The 23,656-nt window shown below is 49.8% G+C and overlaps 1 protein-coding gene and 1 pseudogene across 1 annotated transcript; both read right to left on the bottom strand.

Moving 5' to 3' along the window:
* Positions 1-379: 379 nt before the first annotated feature.
* On the bottom strand, positions 380-1,739 carry LOC117857838 (ethylene-responsive transcription factor 3). The gene has a single exon (XM_034740718.2). The coding sequence runs from the start codon at positions 1,463-1,465 to the stop codon at positions 866-868; it is 600 nt and encodes a 199-aa protein (XP_034596609.1). The 5' UTR covers positions 1,466-1,739; the 3' UTR covers positions 380-865.
* Positions 1,740-7,846: 6,107 nt separating this feature from the next.
* Positions 7,847-17,634, bottom strand: LOC117853096 (putative multidrug resistance protein; annotated as a pseudogene).
* Between the last annotated feature and the right edge of the window lie 6,022 nt (positions 17,635-23,656).

Genomic DNA, 23,656 nt, shown 5'->3' with positions numbered 1-23,656 from the left:
ATGCCTTTATGTTTTTGGCTAATGGTTGATGCGTAACCATATTCCAGAATTATTAATGCAAATAGTTTTGTTTCCAGTTTCCAACAGACCCACTACCCATAGGTGAGGTCGCCACTTTAGTCTAAAAAATCAAATTTAGCCAATAAACTTACTTTCAAGGACCAAAACGAAGGCATCATCCTGAACAGAAAACACAACATTCTTCTATCACGTGAAACTACAAAAATGCAAAAAGAAAGTAATGGGAAATGAAATAATGGATCATTGTAAATGACAAGTTAATAGCAAAAGCATTAGGCATTTATGACCACAGAGTAAACAAATGGTTTTCAGAGGAAAACAAAGTAAATTTGTTCATGCTACTTGAAAATGTTGAAAGTAAGTCAATGCAGATCATGTTCATCTGGTCAACACAACTTTGATATCAACATCTGTAGCATTTAACAGCCATTTTACTACAAGCCATTTGGCCATGAAACATTTTTGAACTTCCTCAATTCGAAACAGATGATACTTCAAGTATAGCCGTATAGGCCAAAAAAAAACAAGAAGGAAATGTAGCTAAAGAAGAAAAAAAAAGTTACTTTAGCTGTCTCTTTCCTCACTAGAGGAAGGAAGTAAAATGTTGCTATATTACAGCACAACTGCGGCGAGCTGCCGCCAGATTCAGCGATAATCCTCAATCGCCGGCAACAAGCATGCAGATGCGCAGATCAGTGCATAGTAATCATCATCAGATCAGGTAAACAACAACAACAACAACGTCGTAGTGGAGGGAGTTCGTGTAGGCTACAAGAGAAGGGAAGAACCAAATATTTTTCTCCTTTTCCTCTTTCTCTAAGCAGCGGCTAACTTGAGCTTGACGTCACAGCCGCAGCGCCGTGAGCCTGATCTCGTCCTCCTCGTCGCCGTACCACCCAACGCCGGCTCCGCAGCCGGAGCCGGCGGGCAGGTTGAGGTCGAACGGTAGCGGGAGCCGGCAGGACGGCGAGGCGGCCGCGTCCGTGCAGTCGTCGTCGACGACCGAGGCCGAGGAGCCGCAGTCGCTGCGGCAGTCGTCGTCGGGGATCGGCGGCGGCGGGGGCCGCGGCGGGAGCACGGGCCGCTGGCGAGCGCCGTTGAAGGACTCTACGGTGGAGCTGAGGCTGCTGCAGGCCGGCATGGCGACCGGCGGCGTAGAGACACCCGGGGTGGTGTACGGCGTGTATGCGGCGGGCATGTGGTGGTGGTGGGCGGCGGCGGGGAGCGGGAAGTTGGTCTTGGCCTTGGGCCCGCGCAGCATCCGCGCGGCGGCGTCGTAGGCTCGGGCGGCGTCCTCGGCGGAGTCGAAGGTGCCGAGCCAGACGCGCGCCTTCTTCGCCGGGTCGCGGATCTCCGCGGCGTACCTGCCCCACGGCCGCTTCCGCACGCCGCGGAACCGCGACTCCACGTCAAAGTCCGCCGCCTCCGCGCCGCCGCGCCGCATGCCGCCGGACTCGCTGGTTCACGGCTCCAGGCCCGTGAGGGTAGAAACGGAATTGGGGTCGGAATCGGAGCTGGGGATTTGGGAATCGAGGGGGTGGAGGAGGAGGGGAAGAGGGAGGAAGGTGGGGAGGAGTTAATTGGAAGGCTTGCTTGTTTGCGCTGCCACCGCCCACGACGCCCACCCCACCCCCACCCGCTCGCCTCCCACCTCCACCACCACCATCCTCCCTGCCCGCCTTGCCTTTTTCTTCTCCCTATCTTCTCTTCTTTTTTTTTCCCTTTTCTTTTTCCCCTTGACCCTTCTTCTCTTTCCTTCCTCCTCCCTAGTCCATAGACATGGCTTTTTTACGATTTTAGGAGCAATTTGCCTTTTAGCTTTGCTTTATTTTTGTTTTGAAGCTTTCTTTGCCCGGTCGACGCCGCCGGTTTTCATCTGTTCCCACCCAAGCTCTAGCAAACGAGGAGAGTACGGCATCCGTCCCATCAACTACATTCTCGATGTCAAAATTGATCTACTTTCAGGAATTCGCATGTTAACTGGATTGGTGTGAAATTGACTTAAAATTAAATTTTCCTCTTGATGGAGTTTAAAATATTTTATAGTTAATTGTAGATCTTAATGCAGAGAAAAGAGTGCACCGAGAGCCTACTTAATTGCCGTTGATTTCTCTCACAAAACTCATCGCGTCCATGCCGGATGCCACATGACTATCAAACGAGATCGGGCATCCATAAAAATAGAACGGTAGGTATTGCAATATTGCACATAACTTTGGCGTCAGAATTAGGGTCTGAACTATATTTTTTCTAAAAACAACTATCCTACAAACTTATAATTCTTAGTATATCTTTTTTTTCTTTTGATTTACCATTCTTCGCATGACCTCGCCTGGAAGCACGCATGTGGCGAGGACATGCTCAAGAAGAAGGCCCTCGAGCTGGCGCTAGGTGACAACAGACTCCAGGTGGAGAAGCTCTCCGGCGATGAATCTTTGGACGGCAGCGCATCGAGGCTGGGTGGTGCGGTAGATCCATGGGGAAAAAGTTTCTCCGATGGCGGTGGAAGGAGCTATCCGGTGGGTTTCTTTTCATAATTGTTGCTTCAAAAATTAGAAACACAACTTTTGTTCCTATTTTCTCTTATATTTTTGTCTTTTTGGATTTTTTTTCCTCCGTGATATTTCTTTCCAAATGTTAGGAACACAATTTTTCCCTAACTTTTTTCATAACTTTTGTTTCCTTCGAATTTGGTTCCAAAGTTTTGTCTATAACTCTTTATTTTCAAATTATGTTCCTAACTTTCAAAAAAATTTATTTGAATTTTTTGTTTCTCTAGATTTTTCAAAAAATTGATATCTCTAAAATATTTTGTCTCCAAATTGTTTATACAAATTATGTGCGCGTAAATTTATACACGTACATTTTGTTTGCATATAATATTTTTTTATAAAGGGAACGGAGATTTAGTTAAAAAAACATGATTTACTCTTTAATTATCCATTCGTTCACCTTTCCTCTTTATTACCTCGTCCTTTCACTTTCTCTGTTTTTTCTCGCACTCTCTTCTGCGCCTTTGTTTTTGTTTCCATATATTTTCTGTCTAGCGCTTCGTGGCCTCCACTATTCTACCATCGTGGATTGCCCCTCAGTGCAGGCAGGGCTGGCAGTCTGCCACAGCCGTGGCTCCGCGAGCGTCTGGTCGTGGTCGCCCCTGCCTCTGCCTGCATGCCCACATCGCTGCCTTCTCTGATTTCTCTGAAAGCTGGGACGGGTGGCGGAGACCGGCCGGCGAGGAGGCTCCGTCCGGTGGCGGTGGGTTAACCAACCAATACCAACCAAACCAGAACTTAGGTCAAAGAGACTTCGGCGCTTGTAGCACGATACTATTTAACACTGTGGTACTGTAGCACGATACTATTTAACACTGTGCATTACCGTAGCACGATATCGAAACGGATATCGAGATCTTAAAATGAACGGGAAGAAGGTGAAGTCAGTGAAGACAAAAGTGGCTCACCGTGACTTCGGGGGTGTTTGGGAGCACTCCACTCCAAATTTTTGAGCTCCACTCCACCAACTCCACCACATTGCAGCTCCACTCCACCGACTCCAAAAAAATACCAGAGCTGTCCACATGTTTGGCAAAATGCATAGATCCAGCTCCGAAAATAGAAGATCTTGCTGTGTAAAGTCCATTATACCCATGTGAATGGGTCCCACTTGTCAGTGTCCTTTACTTCTCCCCTTCTTCTCCTCTTCTCCTTTGCTCGGAGCAGGCAGGCCGCGCAGGACCGGCGGGCAGGCGGGCGGGGGCGTGCGGCGCGTGGCGGGCCGCGGCGGCGCGGCGGGTGGGGACGGGCGGGCGGCGCGGGCCGCGGCGGGTGGGGACGGTCGGCAGGCGGGGGCGGGCGACGGGCGGCGCGGGGCGGGCAGGGGCGGGCGACGCGCGGCGGTGGGTGGCGCGGGGTGCGGCGGGTGAGGAGCGGTGGCGGGTGGCGGGCGGCGGGCGGCGGCGCCGGGCGGCGCAGGGCGCGACGGGCGGGAGCGGCACGGCAGGCATGGCCGACCGGCGCGACGGGAGCCTTTTTTATTTCGCGAACCGTTACGTTGTGTAACGAGTGGCAGTGGTGGGTAAATACCCACCAACTCCACGAGGAGGTCTGTAAAACGGATTTTTGGAGCACCTCTTGAGGTACTCCACAAAAAACGTGGATCTACCCCCTGCTCCACCTTTTTTCCTGGAGCCGGAGTTGCTAGAGCTAGACGTATTTGGCTGCGAAATTTTTGAAGTTGGTGAAGTGGAGTAATTTTTCGTGAAGTAAAGTGCTCCCAAACACCCCCTTCGACTCCGCGTACTAGTACTCCTACAGTACCATACTATCCCTAAATTATTCGCGAATCCGCGGTGGGCTGCCGCGCCTCGCTCGCCGAAGAGCGGTGGCGTGCCTGCAGCGGCCTACGCTGCGGGGACTGCGGCGGTGGCGACTGGGGGGGCTGCGGGCGCCATGTGCGTGAGCTGCCGCGGCTGTCCCGTGCGGGCAGGCATCAGGCATGGGTGCATCGTGCATGGGTCCTGCCGCTGCCTGCGCGGTGGGCGAGATCGGGAGGGAGGTGGGGCTCGCCGCTCCGCTGACAGGTCGCCGCGTTTCATGGCTTGCGCTTGCGCAGGCTATTAAATTGGGCCACGCCAGCGGAGTTTTCCCAGCTACAAGTCTAGCGCGCTCCTTTTTTTTCTTGGCTCTGTTTTTAACTTATAAGGATTCGGAAGAGTACTTTTTTATGTACTAATACTTATGTCCACTAAACATGCCAAAGATTCTCAAAGTTAGTTATCGTGATGTTTTCACTGGCTGATGCTGAGTAGGCTCATGAATTGTATTAATTTCAAAAGTAGAGAGGTTATTGCATTACACGAAGACTCACGAAGACTTTTTTTTATCTTATCGTGCAATTATATTTTTACGCTATGTGATTTTGCCCTTAACTATTCACGAGTCAATGCAATTTTGCCCTTGATCTTTGCATATTTGCCTCTATTTTGACCATTGATTAGGGGCAAAATCGCATTGACTTGTGAATAGTTGATGGCAAAATCACAAAGTTGAGAAAATAAGGATAAAATCACAATTACACTCCAAAGTAGGAGTATGGATGTAAATGTCCCCTAGCCATTCGCCTACTCCATGTTGATCTTTACACATAAATGGAACCCCGTGCCATCATTATAAACACACAAGATGTACGTGCGATTAGCTGGTCCATAATAAGATCATTTTTAGTTGGGAGTTTCATCTTGTGGTTTTCAAGAGTAGCGTGTCATCAAACTTTAAGTTTGAGTAGATGAATGAACAATGTTTTATTTCGCGGTTTAAATTGCGAGGCATATGATTGGATGTAATGAGATGAGATGAACCTCTTTAGTCCCCAATACTAGTTTCATCATATTTTAGAGTCTTGGAAATAGTGTATACAAAATTTTATCTTGATGAAACTTATTCCTTCTCATTAGCAGCTATGTCATCAAAATTGTTGAGGCATCACATCATTAAATTAGAATGAAATTTCTATATAGCACTAATATTCAAGAGACACAATAGAGTATTGACTTGCACGGCACAGCATGTGTGTACATGGGGTGCGTAGCTCTCATAAACGCTCGTACCGCCCGCGAGCACATGATGGGCGATGATGCGCCACGCGCCCACGCCCGCCCCCCGGTGGTAATGATGAACGCACGGCTTGCCCAACGGACGCGCGCGGCCGAGGTGCCGGTCGGGTGCGTGCCTGACGAGTGCCGGCGCACATAATTCCTTGCGTCCGGCGCGACAGAGGAGAGGAAGACCACCCATCAGCCATCACCATCATGAGAATTGAGCGCCTAGCAGCGCCGCCCCACGACCCTTCCCGAATGATGCCACGGACCACGGCGGCCCAACAAACTTGGCACGGATAGGTATTCCAGCCATTTGCAGCAAAGGACGAGCATAGTGTAAAACTAAATTTGTATGCATTTATGCGTAAAGGCATATTCCATGAACTGGATAACAATATTTCAACCTATATGCAAAAACACACGAACACGGTTTTTTGAAAAGCAAACGTATACGTACGTACATCTCTCTCGCAGAAGCTTGCACTCTTGGTTTTATAACTTTATAATGGTACATGATCACATTTTGGAGTGTCAAAGATCTAGCACTGCACATGCACTAAGGCAAGTCTCTGTAAAAATTTCATAAAGAGTTTCATCAACATTAATTTCTATGCCACGTCATTATTTTTCTAATTTGATAAGGCCTTTTATAAGGAAAGAGGATGGAGTTTCATAAAATGAGAGAGAAATTTTCTCACCATGAAACCTAGTATGCACAGTTACCAAGTTTGCAATCTTAGTAACAGTGTAATGAAATTGTATGTTAAAACTGGCCTATGCATAGAATTTGGCTGTGGCACGGGTTATCCAACAGTTTACAAGAAAGGGAATGGAGCGAACAGCAAAAACGCCTTCCACTCCTGAACGGTTCGTGGGAGTGTACGCACGACGTTGGCAGTTGCCAAATTTGATTGGTGCGTGGAACAACTGGCACGGGCGCACGGCATACATGGACTGCACCCACTGCTTGTTGCATTATTCTTCAGTTTTATATACAGATCCTTTTTTTCGGGTTCTTCAACAGTTTTATAAACAGACTAACAGAGCAACTTGATTCTGCTTCTTTCTAAAAAAAATGCCGCGACTTGATAATTCTGAAAAACAAATATTGCAAACTGAGGGCAACGATTGTTTGGTTTTTGCAAACGTATACGATGTCGGGCCCAATTCCCATCGGCCTTTTCAGGCCTATCTCATGAGGCCCACAACCAGAACTAGCCCACACAGAAGCCCAAGATTTAGAATTCGTGAACCCGCACCAAAATAGCAGCATTGGGGACCAAAGCCAACGGCGGCGTCCTCGCCGCGGGTGGTGGTCACTGGTCAGCGCGGCGGCGGGCCTGCCTGACGCGGCTTGCCGCCTCCTTCAAGCGATACGGCGTCGCAATCGGGGCGCAAGGTTGCAACCCCCACCGGATTCGGCAGCCACTGCGCCGCCGACGCCGCGCGCCGGATGGACCCTGTACCGGCGACACCAGGGGTCTCTCTCCGACCTTGAGCTGGTACAGCCTCCAACTCTAATGCACTAGCACGTACTACTAGCATACTACAGATCTTCCCGTATGAATAAATTCAGAGCAGCATCGCACATCTCGTCGCCCCGCGCCGCAGTCCATCAGGCGCCACCACGATGCCAGCAGCTCCGTTCGCTCCGACCAGGTGATACACTCGTATGGCCACCAATTCTGCTGAACCGGAATCAGGCTCTAGTTCCAGGCAAATCCAAATCAATATCGCGCTTGAGCATACGCTAGGATTTTTACTCCTAGTTGCAAATATGTGGTACGGTGTGAATTCTTGATACTGGATATGGATGAAATTATTGGAAATGACCTCAAAATTTTATCTAACTTGTTCAACTTTATAGTTCTGGTTCAAATGGGCTGTGAAGAACTTGGCTCTGAAACTATAAGCTAGAATTGTAATACCTGGGAAAAATAACTTCTGCTCCCCCTTTATTGTTTTGGCCGTGTTTTTTTTTTCTTGTAAGCTGCAAGAGAATAAGATGAAATGCAGCATAATGTTCATTTTCTCTCAGATTCCTTGACCTTCTCAGAACTACAATACATATCCCATATCAATCAAGAAACTACAACCGTGATACGCTACTATGCACTGATAGAGCAATTAAAGATAGCGTTGAAGGAAATTTTAATAGTCTGGTAGCAGTCTTCCTTATTGGTTAATCCAAAGTGGTGGCACATTTTAACAGGACTGCAAATCTAGAGCTCATGTGTTTTCATGCAAAATCACAGTGCTGGTTGTCTGGTTGCCTCCTTGCTGCAAATTAACCAACCCAAAGTATGTCCCAGCAGGACCCTTGGCCATGAGGGATGCATGTGTGCCTGTCTCAGCAACAATTCCTTTCTCAAGCACAATGATCTGGTCACAGTTCTGAATAGTGCTAAGCCTGTGTGCCACCGCGACACTTGTCCTGCCAACCAACAGTCGATCGAGTGCCTCTTGTACAACCTTCTCAGAGTGGTTGTCTAATGCACATGTAGCTTCATCCAGTAGCAAGATAGCAGGGTTCTTCAGAATTGCACGGGCAATTGCAACGCGCTGCTTTTGGCCTCCTGACAATTGAACACCTCGCTCACCACACCATGTGTCATATCCATCCTTGAGGCTGCTAATGAAGCCATGTGCATTGGCAGACCTTGCTGCATTCTCAATTTCTTCCTCATCAGCTGTTTCTGTGCCATATACAATGTTCTCCCTGATGGTACCTGCAAACAATGCTGGCTCTTGGCTGACCAATCCAATGTGCTTTCGCAAGTCTTGGAGGTTATATGTTTTGATGTCTCTGCTGTCAATCTCTACTACCCCGCTAATTGGGTCATAGAACCTCTCTATAAGCCCAATGATGGTTGACTTGCCTGAACCACTTTGCCCAACAAGTGCTGTTGACTTATCTGATTGAATGCTCAAGGAGAATCCTTTAATATGATCACATTTGGCCTCGATGGATATGCAAAATGAACTCTTCTAATGTACACCTCGCCTTTGAGCTTCTCTGGTCTATATCCATCAGGGCTGTCAGGATCTATTTCTGTTACCCGATCAAGAACGGCAAACACTGAAGCTACTGCATCAGCACCCTTTGCAAGATCTGTTGTAACACTACCTGCATCTGCAATCACCATACTTGTTCTTACTAGAATCAAGAAGGTTTGGAAGAAGGCCTTCGAAGTAACGTGGTGCCCAGCCATGAGCATTCTTTTTTTTTTTTTTTGAAACGAGCAGGCAGGAGAGCTGCCGCTGTATTAAAAAAGAGGAGTGCCCGAAGGCGAAACAATTAAGTAATTACATGCTGCGCACTGCGAGCTTAGAACACTGGTAGGAGGTAAACTGAAAGAGCGCCTTATATACACTCAACTACGCCTCGCGGCGTCCAAAAACCGACCGAGGTGCACCGCACCAGCCGACACCCATGTAGCTGCCTCATCTCTTATGCGAGCTACCAAACGGGGGAAGGATTGCTCCTGTCGATGGAAAACTCGCGCGTTGCGCTCTTTCCAAACTTCCCACAGGACTAAAATGATGAAGGATCTAAATCCTCTTTTGTCAGGGACCTGCTCGCCTGCTAAAGCCGTCCACCAGTCATGCAGAGTGTCATGCGCATCCCAACGTTCTGGTTCAATGCCCGGGCACCTCGTCCACTCGCTAAGTTGAGCCCAGACATTCCTTGTGTAACTGCAAGCGGTGAACATGTGGGGTCCCGTCTCCTGCGTTGCTTCGCAGAGAACACAATTTGGGTTACATGGCCAACCCCGTCTTTGCAACCGGTCCGCTGTCCAGATTCTGTCTTGAATCGCCAGCCAGCTGAAGAACTTACACTTTGGAGGTGCCCATGGTTTCCAGATGATAGCTTCTAAGTTGGTGTTTGTGGACCCGAAAAACTGTGCTCGGTATGCTGATCTCGTGCTATAATGGCCGTCGGCCGTCAATTTCCAACGAATGGTGTCCGTTACCCCATGTCGAAGTTGCAGGCGGCTCGCCGCATTCCAGATTTTCTGCAGCTCGATGAAGTGTGTGACCGAAAAGCTCTGGTGCTGAAGATCAATATCTGTGACCCAGGCATTATTCGTGATGGCTTCGCGCAGCGATCTATTCTTTCGTTTTGAAATGCGGTGAAGGTTGGGCGCCATGTCCCTGGGCCTTTGGCCGTCGATCCAGCCACTGTCCCAAAAAGAGATCTTGTTGCCATCGCCGATTGTTATAGTGGTGGCTGCCGCGAATAACTTCCGATCAGACTGCGTGCAGGGGATATCACAGTCATCCCATAATGCGTTCTCATGTATCCATTGTTGCCACAACCACCGCAGACGTAGCGCTCTGGAGAATTTCCCCAGGTGTAGAATCCCAAGGCCGCCCCCTTTCTTATGTCTGGCGGTCCGCGTCCAGTTCACCTTACATTTCCCGCCAGTGACATTCTCGTTACCGGCCCAGAGGAACTGTTTCCTTTTGGTATCGATGGCCTTCATGATTTGCTTTGGTGCTTGTAGAGCCGTGAGTAAATAAACCGGCTGGGCTGTCAACACTGATTTGACAAGTGTCAAACGCCCCGCTGTGGTCATGTTTCGTGCATTCCAGGTGTTGAGTTTCTTAAGTGCCTTGTCGATCAACGGTTGGAAGTCTACCATTTTAAGACGTGAAGTAGATAGCGGAAGACCAAGATATTTGGTTGGAAAAGTTCCAATCTTGGCTGGCATGCTCTGTAAAATGTCTGTTAGCACTATCCCTTGACAGCGGATCGGCAGAGCTGTTGACTTTTGGAAATTGGCTTTAAGTCCAGTCGCCTCGCCGAACATAGTCAATAAGTTCACTAGCGCATCAATCTCCGCTTTTCTTGGCGCAATGAAAATAGCCGCATCATCCGCATAGAGTGAAATCCGACAAGAAGGCCCGCGGCCTCTTAGTTTGGAAAATATACCCATTTCCGTTGCTATGTGTAGTAGCCTTTGTAACGGGTCAATTGCTATGACGAAGAGAAGCGGTGAGAGGGGGTCACCCTGACGTAACCCCCTCCTGTGTTTGAGAGGTGGATTTGGGACCCCATTCAGTAGGACCCTAGAAGATGATGTGGACAATATCGCCGCTATCCACTCCCTCCACCGTGTCGGGAAACCAAGACGTTGCAATAGTATAAGCAGAAAATCCCATCGAACGGAGTCGAATGCCTTTGCAATGTCCAGTTTAAGGAAGATGGCCTGCACTCCGTTGCGGTGAAGGCGTCTCGCTGTATTGCGTACCGACATGAAATTGTCATGGATACTCCTTTTCTTGATAAAGGCGCTCTGACATGTAGAAACAATGGCGTTCATGTGCGGTTGGAGCCTCAGCGCCACCGATTTGGTTATTATTTTGATGAAGGAGTGTATCAAACTAATGGGTCTGAAGTCCTGGACGGTGTCAGCCTCCTCTCGTTTTGGTAGTAGTATGATATTTGCCGAGTTAACGAGGGCAAGACTGTTACATCGCAGTGAGTAAAAGGCGTGGACGGCCGCCATTACATCCTGTTTGATAATATCCCAGCATGATTTAAAGAAAAGACCCGTGAAGCCGTCTGGTCCGGGAGCCTTGTCTGCCGGCAATGCGTCAACAGCCCTCTTAATTTCCTCCTCAGAGAATGGTGCATCAAGTGAGGAGAGGTCGTGATTGTTGATCCCGAGGATGTCCCAATTTAATTCTACCCCTCGTGGTTGTGGCTGTTGCATAGTTCGCATAAAGAAGTTTTGTATCTCTACTGCTTTTTCTGCATGGGTACATGCCCAGCCGCTATCCTTCTTTAGCTTGTGGATGAAGTTCCTTCGACGCCTAGCGTTTACCCGTCGATGAAAAAAACGCGTGTTTGCGTCGCCCAGCTTCATATTTCTTGTTCTACTGGCTTGATTTCTACGTGCTCGTTCAATGACCGCTAGACCCAGGGCACGGGATTTTAGCCGACTGCGTAACAGGTGTTCACCATCGGATAGGGAGCGATGTTCTTGAGCTATGTCCAACCTCAAAATGATCTCGAGGGCCATGTAAAGCTGCATTTTCACGTCCGGTATCAGATTGTTAGACCATTCCCTTAGGGCGACAGCCGTGTGATGAAGCTTATAATAAAGGCGGTGAAAAGGCTCGACGTGTGCTGTTGGGGCAGCCCAAGCACTTGTGACCTTGTCCATGAAACCTGGTAATTTCGTCCAGTAGTTTTCAAATCTGAACGATTTTGGTCGTCTAGGGCCACCGTGATTGGAAAGTAGTAGCGGACAATGGTCAGAAAGTGAAGTTGACAACGCATGTAGTGCATGGCTACTGAAAGCCTCTTCCCATTGTACATTAGCGAAAACCCTGTCGAGCCGAACCAGGGTGGGGTTTCTCCTCTCGTTGCTCCACGTAAATTTCCTGTTGTTAAGGCGGATCTCGCGGAGGTCACATGCATCCAAAGCATCCCTAAACATGTTCATATGACGTCGATTTATTCTAGTGTTGTTTTTGTCGTTCGCTTTGTAAATGAGGTTGAAGTCGCCGAGGACCAGCCATTGAGAGCTGTCTCGCGGTTTTGTAGATTGCAACTCAGCAAGAAATTCGGCTTTCCGGCTAGCGTTGGTCGGCCCGTACACTGTCGTCAAGACAAAGGTGTTTAAGGATTCTAACATGGTGACTGTTGCCGTAATGTGATGTTGCCCGATGATGACATCTGAAAGATTGACGAAATTAGCATTCCATAGAAGGAGGATGCCGCCACGCGTGCCGAGGATGCCCCCCGCCGGCTTGTAGCAATAGTTGTCAAGCCTATGTCCTCCTAAGAAAGCCGCTGTGAATTGATCGATGTCCGCAAGCTTTGTCTCTTGAAGACATGCAATATGACATAAGGTACCCGTAATTGTTTCGCGGACTATGTCCCTTCGGGCTCTACTGTTTAGACCCCTCACATTCCAGCAAAGGATCTCCATATTCATTTGCACCATATTGGAACAACCGTGAGGACTCGTTCGGTTAAGGAGGTGGCGTGCATGCGTTGACGCCGTTCTGAACGCCGGCCGATTAAATTGGGGAATGAGCGTTGCCTCAATCCCCTTAGTTCGCACGAAAAGGGCCGGAAGGGCCACGGCTTCGTCTCAGTCGCTAGCGGGAAGGGCGGTGGCCTTGACTGGATCAGTTGACACACATGCGCATGAAGTAACATAGAAGCTAAGAGGAACAACAGAAAGTCCGGAGCTTGAGCCCAGCCGTGACGTAGCTGTAGCTTTAAGATTACAAACCGGGCAGAGACATAGTCTGTGGAGTAAACAGAAGGAGTGCAGCAGCAACACAGGCTGCCCATACTGCTGAAACTTGTAGCTGACATAGAGAATTAAGCGGCACTAAATGATACAAGGCGGGGCAGTTAAACAGCCGCCAGTGGACCTTCAGCTTGCAGAGCCTCAACCGTTTCTTGGATGTCCTGTATTGCTTCACCAGCCACCATTGCCATGGCTGCATCGAGCGCTTCGGCCTGTTCGTCATCCAGGTTGAACGCCGCCGTAAGAGCCGCGATAACTTCTGGAGGGAGAGGGCCCTGGAACATGGCGAGATACTCCTGTAGCGCGGCCTCCACCGGCTGTAGATCATCATTCAGGAGGCCAAGTTTGCGGCATAAGTTGTGCTGTGCACGTTGCATTGCTGGCATCGGGCGTCTAGAAGAGAGGCGTGCACTGCGACGTACCGTTGACATATCGAAGACGCGGCGAGGACGGCGCCGCTTTGGTGACTCCGGTTGTGCGAGCGGAGCTGGTTCTTGCCGCGGCGTCGGCGCGCAGTGCAGGGGCGGTTCTGGCCTGGTGAAGAGGACCCCGAAGGCAGATGCAGCTTGATGTTCCAGTGGGAGGGGGACAGGGTGCTCATCGGTGGTGCGGTCGTTGTCGTGAGGCTCTGGAGGCCGCTGAACTTCGTCGCCCCCCGCCGGTACCTGAGTAACACGGCCGGGGTCCCCAAGCAAGGCGTCGACTGCCTGCCCAGGGGTGTCCTGACCGGCCACCTCCAAACGCATGGTCATCTTGCGGAGTTCGTCGTCTACCTCCTGGATGGATGGAATAGAGGGGGGAGGCAGTGCAGAAGTAATCCTGTGGAAGACCTTCTGGAGGGGCACGAGAGACTGGGCGTTGTGCACTGGTACCTTTGAAGGTTGGTCGAGGTTGCCACTGTAGTCGAACCAGGCTTCATCCCCGGTGGCTTCGACGATGCTGGACGCCTTGCGGAAGATGTCCATGAGTGGCCGTGGCGTCGCCGCCGGAGGATGGCGTCGCTGGAGGTTAAACATCAACTGTGCCGCCTCCGCCATGGACCCCACTTGGAGATCATACAACAGCTTGAAGTCAGCCTCCTTGCGGGTGTCCGCGGCCAGTGATGCGTCTCCGTCCAGGTTCCTCCGCCTGCCCCCTTGGTTGCCGTGGCCGGCGTGGCGACGTCGCGGCGAGCGGGAACGCACTCGGTGTTGACCGCCATGAGCCGTCCCTCTGGAAGGCCTGGGGTCGGCGCGTCCCCGCCTTTCACCGTGCCAGTCGTCGTAGTCGTCGTCGTCGTCGTCCCGCCGGCCGTGCCAGTCATGGAAGTCGGGGTGGTCATCCGGCCGCTCCCGCCGGCCGTCGCCCCGATGGTCGTGGCCCCTGCGCTCATCACGACGGGGAGGCGGGGGGTGCTGGAATGGGGTGAAGGCCGGCGTGGGTTCCTGGTCACCGTCGCGGACCCCCCAGTACCAGGGCAGCCGCCGCTTCTCCGGCTCCCCCACCGCCACGTCGGGGTCGTGCGGGTCGGTGGTGACGGCGGAGTAGTCGTGGATTTCCCATAGATGCACCAGGACCCGGTGCTTGATCCCTCGGTGCCAACGCTCAGGGGGGACCTCATTGATCTGCACCGATGAGGACGAGCCGTCCATAGAACGTGTGGTAAAGACAAGCCACATTACCTTGGCAATCCTACTCGGGTCCGCCGTCCAGGCCCACAGCTCGATGCCGCGCGTGTCCGACGGATGAAGCAGGTTGGTGTCGATGCATTGGAGCGCGCAGTGCCGGCCGACGAGGCGTTCGACGATGTCCGGCAGCCAAGCGTGCCGCGGCACCCCGTCGAGGCAGATGCGGACGCGGTAGAAGAGTGCCGCGCCAAGAGCACCGGTGAGGCTCCTCCACGGCCTGACACAAACTTCATTACCACGGAAGTTAATGTTACCTTTGGCGTTGACGTCCTCGCAGTGGCGGCGGTGCTGGAAGCGCAACAGGAACGCCTCCGGGCGATGCCTAGTGACCGAAACCTCGCCGGGGCGCAGCCGGAACTCCTCCAGGATGGCGTCTTCGATGTGTCTTGCAGTGGTACTTGGGGGGACACGCATGGCCCAGGTGACCAGTGCGTTCCCCTCCCAGTCCCGAAGCTCGTGGTCGATCTCGAAGGAGGTGGGGATGTGCAGCGTGTCGTCACTCGGCCTCAGAGCCGGGTCTCCAACCCGTGCGGACGCCATCTTGAGAGAGGCCGACGGAGGGCGCGGCTTCGAACGGCGTGGGTGGCGTCGCGGCGGGGAAGCAGACCGTGGGCGCGGGTCCGGGCGGCAGAAGCGTTGCTTGTGCCCCGAGCGGAAGCAGCGCAGGCACCGGATGGGGTCCCTGCACGCGGAAGCCTTGTGGTCGCGGCCCAGACACCTGAAGCAGCGCCCTTTTGTCTTCTGGAGGAAAGCAGAGGTCGCCGCAGAGGAAGGTTGTTGGTTGGCGAAAGGTGAAGAAAGCTTTGAATGTCTGGCAGCACGGCCTCGCTCCCGCCGCTTGCGCCGGCTGACGCGGGTCCAGCCAGGCTCGGAGCCAGAGTGGACGTCGCGTCGAGGATGGTGCTCGGGGCTCGAGGACGGGGGCCGGCGGAGGGGGAGGCCATTACTCCTCTGGTGGCCTGACCGGCGGGGTGTGACGCCAGGGGGAGATCTGTGGCGGATCCTGGAGGCGAGGTTCCGCGGCTCTGGCCGCGTAGCGGCATGGTGACGCAGGCAGCTATAACTGCTCTGGTCGACGCTCGGGGGACGACGGGGTTGGCGAGGGAAGTAACTGCTCCTTGGCGGGATGGTGATGGTGGATCTGAGCTGGCGTGGCGCAGGTGGTTGCGGGGCAGGCGGCGGGATGAAGGCGGTCGCCCCCCGCCTTACCACTTCCGCGTAGGTTGGGACCGGATCTGGCGTGGGCGGGACGACGAGATCCTCCCAAGATCCGGCCCGGCGAGTGCGAGGCGGCGGGGGAGGAGGGGTTTCTCGCCAGTAGAGAGGCGAGCAGGGTAGGGGCGGATGGGATCGGCCGGCGGGAGCAGGAGTCGGAAGATCCAGATCTGGATCGGGGGAGCGTGATTGGGAAAAGGGGGGGGGCTGGACGCGAGAGGCAACGGGGGTGGAGCGGCTCGTGGGGTATGGCCAAGGACGCGGTCAGTCTGTCGGCGGAGGAGCTTGGGCGGCGCCGCCGGGGCTAGCGGCGCCGGCGAGGGGTGGCGGAGCGGCGGGATGCGGGGGCGGGGGCGGGGGTGGGACATTTTAGGTATCTAAGCCTTTGTTACCCAGCCATGAGCATTCCACTATACCAGAAGGTGAATGCCCATGTGCATCTCAAAAGGCTCATGGAGGTGCCGAGGGCGAAACCTGCAAACCAGGATTGTCGGATGCTTTCCTTGCGTGGAGCATCTTGTGCTTGGTCAAAGAGGCAGACGATGCGGTTCTGGGATGAGAAAGCAGTTACCAAACAGAGATTAGAGACAGCCTCGGCAGCTAGCTTACTACACTCAACCTGTGCCTGTATCGATTTCTTAGACATGCTCTTTAGCAAGACATAGCGAGTATAAAAGCAGGTAATGATAAGAGGCTGCACCGCTATCATTAGAAGAGCAAAACGCCAAGCAATCACCAGACCCATGATGTAGGCAGTTAGAACCGCAGAAGCTGTCTGGATCACCAGAGACATTCGATCACCCACGAGCGACCTCACCTACAACACAAATATTATTTCTGGTCAAGTATTATTCTCTTCTAAACGCTTACATGCTTTATTTAGTACTTACAATATTGGCGTCTTTGGCAAGCTGTGAGCATATGGAACTACTAGAATTTTCATCATGGTCAAACCACCCAATCTCGAAAGTGAGAAATTTCGCTAGCATCTGTTCCCTGACCCTGTTGGTGAGGTATTCCCCCATGGCAGAAAAGTTGTAATGTTGCCCAATACTAATCAGAAATGTAAGCACTCCAAGACCAACAGAGATAAGTGCATATGTCCTTGTTTTCTTCTTGATCTCTTCATGATCTGTTAAGAAGTAGACTGAGATCATACTGCCCGTGGCATATGCAAATACAGGCTGTATGGCTCCAATAACGATTGCACTAAAGCTTCCCATTAGTGCTTGCTTCCACTCTGGTGCATTAAGCATAAGTAGCATCCTGAAGGACGGGACAGGAAGGTTTGGATTCTCTTCATCATCTTTTGCATCATCCATGGACTGTGTTGAACTTGATTTGCTAGCAGTAGAGAAACCCCTGGTCATATGTTGGCTGCTTGATTGCTGTGAAACATATGTACTTGTAGTTCTGCCAACCTTGTGAGCGTCCATTGAATCTCTGCTCTGCTGAAGGTGGACAAGAGATGAGTAGAGACCATTCTCAATGACAATGAGCTCATCATGTGATCCCAATTCCTTGACCTCACCAGACTGCATGGCAACAATCATATCGGCATTTCGAATAGTGGAAATACGATGTGCAATGACAATAGTAGTGCGGCCCATGGAGGCCAACTCAAGCGCCTCCTGAACAACACGCTCTGAACTAGTGTCCAATGCACTAGTGGCTTCATCAAGTAGGAGGATCTTGGGTGACTAGGATTGCTCTGGCAATTGCAATCCTTTGCTTCTGTTCTCCAGACATTTGGATACCACGCTCACCCACATGTTTTTATCTGGATCTGGTTAGTGTCATGATAACAACTTCTTAGATTTCATAGAACAAGTCTAGTTCTAAGGTTTTTTATTTGGACAATGCCAACAAATAAAAAAGATGGCCAGGACATCCCATGCAAAATTGACATGTCTTCAGTCTGTTGGATGACATACTGCTTAATGGTTTGGTATCCTTCCAGTGATGTGGACCTCACTTGAAATTTTAGCTCTATGTTAAGAGGCCGAATCAATTGACGTAGCACATGACAATGGAATATTAGGAAGGAACAGAGAGTTGAGCCTGGTGCTAGGGCATACAAAGAAACGGGCCGAATCGGTGGCACGCTGTGCAAGGCTGGTTTGGAAGAAGGAATCCAGCATAAGATCTTTTAGGTTTTCAGAAAGGACTTGAATATTTGCTTGGGAGGTTTTTGATATAATTTAAATTTGAATAAAATCATTTTTGAATTGGAAGGATATTTAAACAACAAAAATGAAACACACATTGATCCCTATACCAATGAAATATTCGCATTTGTCCTACAGTTTTTGTATGCCTTAAAAGCTTATACTGAATTTTTCATAATGTTTTACCTGACTGTAAAAGCTTATAACTAAATCAAATACCAGTTCACACATTTATCAATTTCTTGAGGACATAGTGGTAATTTCATAGGGCTAGAGATTTTTATTGTATAGAGAATTATGAAAAGTGTAACAAAACAGGACTTGCTATTGTTTGATTTTTCTAACAGTTATAGTGCATTTTCAAACATTGAAGGCATTTAAATCATTTTCTGAATAACTGAACACCATTTCCTCTCAGTCGAAATGTTTTACACTCATCTTCTCTTCCCCACCTCTCCTGTCATTTGAGAAATTTTGATATTTGACACTGAATCCGCGTACCTCACGCGTTATAACTCCCAATCCGCAAGTCTTTCGAAATATAACCCTCCGCCTGCGAATTCTTTCGATTTGGGGGATTCCATCCATTTTTCCCAGTTTCACGAGCCGCGTCTCCAAGCCGCCGCCAAACCCGCCGCCGCACGGCCGCGGTTCCCCACAGACGAGGACCCTGCGACATTGGGGCGGAAGGGAGGAGGAGGATTGGGGCGGAGTGGAAGGCAGCACAGGGAGGTGGAGGGGAGGGCGCACGGCGCACGGGGAAGGCGGAGCTGAGGCCGACGGAGGGAGGACGACGAGTCTCGACGGCTCTCAGGAAGGGCCGATGAGTCTCGAGAATATTGAATCGTCAATCCTGGATGCAAAGAGATAAGGTCAGGGGTAGAGTCGTCCATTCAATTGGTCTGGAGAATTAATTTTTTTTTTTGTGAAACTGGGAAAAATTGATGGAATCCCCAAATCAAAAGAATTCGCAGTCGGAGCCTTGCAAATTGAGGGTTATAATACATTAGGCGTGCGAATTTAGTGTCAAATATCAAAATTTCTCCTGACATTTTACCCGCGTTGACCCGCGGGCGCGAGCGGGTAACGCCGCCATCGCCGGCAGCAACCTCGCCGTCGACGTCGGGATACTCTAGTAGACTCATCGTGACCTTGTGCATCGATCCATGGGGTACCATTCGAGCACCGGCAACTTGCTGGCGGTCAGCGGCGCCCATGGGCCATGGCGGCGGCGGGGTTCTGCGGGTCGTCGGCGCGCGCAAAGACGACGGTTTCCGCCAGGGATTTGGCGAGCGGCCGGGCTCATGAGTTGCGCTAGGTGCTCCTAGACACGATCTCCCCCAAGTCTTGCTGCGGCGGTGAGCATGTGAAGCAGACAGGCAGGTTGCTGATGGCGAGATGCAGTGCAGCGCCATGTTCTGCACTCTTAAATTGCTCGATGAATTTCGATTAAATTTGAACTCCAACCCCCGGAGAACTTTTACTAAATTTTGAAGTTCGCACATAGGGCTACAAGTCCTATATATGGTTTAAGTTCCAAGGACAAACCGTTTGAAAGATACAGCCCGATAAACTTTTGTAAAACTCAGTTTCAGAGTTCCATTTGGATATACTGTAGATGTTAACATGTTAAGTGCTTCTTTGGCAAACGATCATCGCTAGAAATGCAAAACTAATTTCTTCACCCTTGGCATGAACTCTGTGCAACGAATTAAGCAAACAAAACTCCCCAGGGCTGAAACAACCTGCCTTCAATCATGCTAGTACAACCATCTTTCCCGGGCAAGATTCAGAAACGGGAGAAACATGCTAGTGCTCAGCAAACACAACAATGTGAATAGTGCGGTGTCATTGCCATACATCTCATATTGTGATTAACCAAATAACCACATACCTGAGGTAATTGTTGTCAGAAATGCTTAACATAACGTGATGCAAAGAGGCAAAATGTTTTTAGTTACTGTTAGTATGGATGAAGCAGAAACAGCACAAAGGAACAATTAAAATGTAAGAAACAAACATGTTGAATAGAAGATTGTGGAGATCTCAAGAGACTAACTTTGCTATATATAAGGATAAAATCATGGCAAGGTAAGAAGGTTCTAAAAAATTGAAAAGAATACATGAGCCATAGTTGTCATGCTTCATGGTGAAGTGTAGAATACTCTAAAATTAGATATTTTAGCATGGTAGAAATATAAAAAACTAGATAAAGATGATGAGGGTTCTAGAGTTAGGATATTTTGTATGGAAGAGTGTGAAAGTTGCCACATAGCAACACCACAATAATCATGAGCACCTATAAATAGAGGTGCTCCCCTCCCTTCTAGCCATACCATGGCATAAGAAGTCTCAAGTAGGAGATTGCAAGTTAGTCATGTAGTATAGTAGTGTCATGGTAGAGTACCCACATAAAGAGTTTAAGAGTGAGTGTTATATCAAGTTGTGAGTAGGTGAATAAAAGATTTGGGTTCCCTCGTAGAGAGTTGACCTCTCGCATTGGTGTCAGTGCGAAGGTCTTCTCGAAATAGTGTGAGTAAGGGTCTACAAAAGAAGTGGTAGCGCACTATTTTAATGCCACTTCTAGAAAGTCGGTGTTAAGGTTTGAGCGCTGATTTCTCAACAAAATATTATAAATCAACATAACCACATGACAAGCTTCAGCTAGAACAAAAAGGACATTCTCGCCGATCGTCTTAAAAACTCCGAGTGTCCTACAAAAGTGCAGAAATGCATGCATGACAAAAGTTTATGGAAATTAAAATGAATTCAGAGCAGAAATCATGGCATAGAACCTGAGTACCACCACATGCGTTTTTTCTATTTGATAACTGAAGTCATGTCTGTTGACACAAAGACTCAAGTACAACCACTTGCTATTTTCAACATTTTCAAAGAATTATATACTATAACACCGAGACTACCAATTTTTTATAGAAGAAAGCAAAAAAAATATATTTCCTAATAAACTTGGCATGATTTCCTAATTGATAGAGACCGATTCTCCCTTCTCTCTGACTTCTCATTTCCGGCACCTGCATATGCGAATTGGTAGGAATTAGTTAAATTTTTGAATATCACACATGGATTGAATAGAGAGTAATCAATATGAATTGCAAGAAGTTGGTGAAGGGATCTATCTAACAAACACAACCAAACTGGAGAAAGGTGCTATCTTGCTTCTATTCTCAAACACTATCTTGCTTCTATCCAGGCCACTCATTTTCAATGCCAGTGCATTTGAACTCAAAGGACAATTCAAGTACCTGAGCTTTCAGGTTTTCACTTAAGCCAGTGGTCCTTGCATCAGTTACCCGTCAATTCTCCTGGAACCATCATGCAAGAGAATAAGAATCAACAACAAACAATATCTGAAACTGGTCTGTGCAGAAATTGAAGTTGAAGCACAACTGCTCCTCACAATAACTCACCTGCACACATGGAATGGTCCACAACACGAACAAAGTCAGCTGAGCTGCTTCCGAGGCGAGTCGGTAGTGCAAGGAATTCATCCGCAAGTTCTTCCAGGTCCTCCACGAGCTCGTCTCTCTCCGCAGTCAGTACCCGGTGCTTGACACATAGGCACACCAAGTTGAATTGGGCGATCACGCGCTGTTCCTGCGCCTTGCGATCCATCAACTCTTCCTCCGATCCGGATGCGAGGCTTCCCGGCGACACCTGGAGGACGATGGCCGTCATCTCATCAATGTGGCCCCCTAGATCCTCATCCCCGACGAGCTGCGATGCGATCCCATACAAAATCAGACCCCCAATTACACTCATGCCCCCGAAAAGGATTCAGATCTAGATATACATATAGATCCATAGCAAAGGCAATGTATCTAGAAAAGTCAAAACAAATACTAATTTGAAACGGAGGGAGTACTAGTCTACTATTATGAAAAAGTGGAGCACCTACCGTATTTGCTAAAGAAACGATGTCGAACACCCCGTGGCGCCACTTTTCCGGCACGCGGCTGGCGTACATGGTAAACCCAGGCGCCCGTGGTTCTGGATTGCCGAACCATGGGAAAATGTGGTAAATGCACCACCTACTCTTTTCTTCATTGGCAATCGGGCTAATCACAGCTACCGGCTACTCCGTAGTAATTTTAACATTTCATTGTCTTTTTTAAACCTCAGAGAAGAATAGTGTGCAGTGCACATGCCACGATTTGAGGTTCTACCATGCAAGTTTCTAACCATAGATTATACATGCGCCAAACTGCCAAAATGCTACTTGGATTTGGAGATTGGAGTAGCTGCCAAGTGCACATGTTTGGATCGCTTCCAATGGAAGCCTGACCAATTATTTGGTCGTTGACTGCGTTTGGATTAGATTGGCGTGCTTAGGAGTCCACACCCAGGCTCATTTGTATGGTTACCAACTCAAAGGGCATGTACAATGCCATTAAATGACTCATCTATTTGCTGCCAAGTCATCATGTTTATCCTACGTGGACGTAATTAAATGAAGATAGAGAAAAGAGCCTTTGCCTCGCAAGACGACGGAAGGGGCTCGTGATCCGATAGCAAATAGCCGGGACAATGCCCATTGTATGGAGAGCTCATAGGAGACGACAGCTCCACAAGATTTGCTGCGGGGAGCCTCCTTTTGGCTGGCAAAATCGAGCGAAGGCGGCAAACCTAGCCTACGCGCGTCATGCTCCTTGCATGGTGCTTGTGTTGCCCGTGCGGCCAGCCGGACGACGCCGCGCCACCCAAGCCGGTTCTTCGTGTTGCGCAGCTCGCATAGAGTGCCGCCGACATCGGAAGCCGTGCTGAGCAGTCGCTTAATGCACCACGGAGATGTGCAGAAGAGAGAGACAACAGAAAGAGATGAGGATAAGAGAGATCGAGTCCGTCCACCGTGCGGACATATTTGTCATTTTTACAATGCGACCCTTTGCTTTTGACACTATAGTCCTCAGCAAAGATAGAAGTCACAAAGAATACTTTTAGACATAAAAGGACATGAAATAAAAATATTAAATTACATTATAGTCCTTATAGGATGCTATTATCTCAAATGGTATACTCGGTGTGTTCTCTAAAATAAGAGACAAAGCAACATACAAAGATCCATTTCATACTTGATCCTCGTAAAATATGAGTTCATGAATGAATTAAATAGTTTATAGATAAATTATTGGATAAGCTGTCTGTTTTATTGTTTGTGTGATATATACCCTAATCCTTAAAAAAAATTTGACATACGACATTCCCATATGATTTGGCAGACGTTTGGTTCATCACCGATAAGCGAAGACAGCCGAAACGCTAGCGAGGAAACTGCTCGCCAACATTTTGGCAGTCGAGGGAAGCTGCCAAGAGCAACATGGCAGCAGCATATTAGCCCGCACGGACCCCAAGAAGCAAGGATTAACTGGTTTGTAGCTGAGCAGGAGCCAAGTTGCTCAGCCCTTGTTTGCCCATGTCGTGGCGTCATCCATGTGGAGGCGCGTAGCTGCGGCGCGGGGTGACCTGGTACGGTCATGATGGACAACGTCAGCGCAGCCCCAGTAGGCATCGCCGTACTTGCACCCGTGCCCTGGGTGGTCGTAGTCGCGGTCATCATCATCGTCATGGTGAGATGGGCAGATGAAGGCTTGGTCGTTGCAGGTGTGTCTAGCCACCCGGTGCTTGCTGCGTTCCCGGTCTTCCTGTGGGTCACTTAAAGGATCCTGTGATGCCTAGAGGGGGGTGAATAGGTTC

This window comes from Setaria viridis, chromosome 1 (assembly GCF_005286985.2).
Source record: "Setaria viridis chromosome 1, Setaria_viridis_v4.0, whole genome shotgun sequence".
NCBI lineage: Eukaryota > Viridiplantae > Streptophyta > Magnoliopsida > Poales > Poaceae > Setaria > Setaria viridis.
The sequence above is the reverse complement of the archived record's forward strand: the minus strand, read 5'-3'. Positions and strand labels throughout refer to the sequence as shown.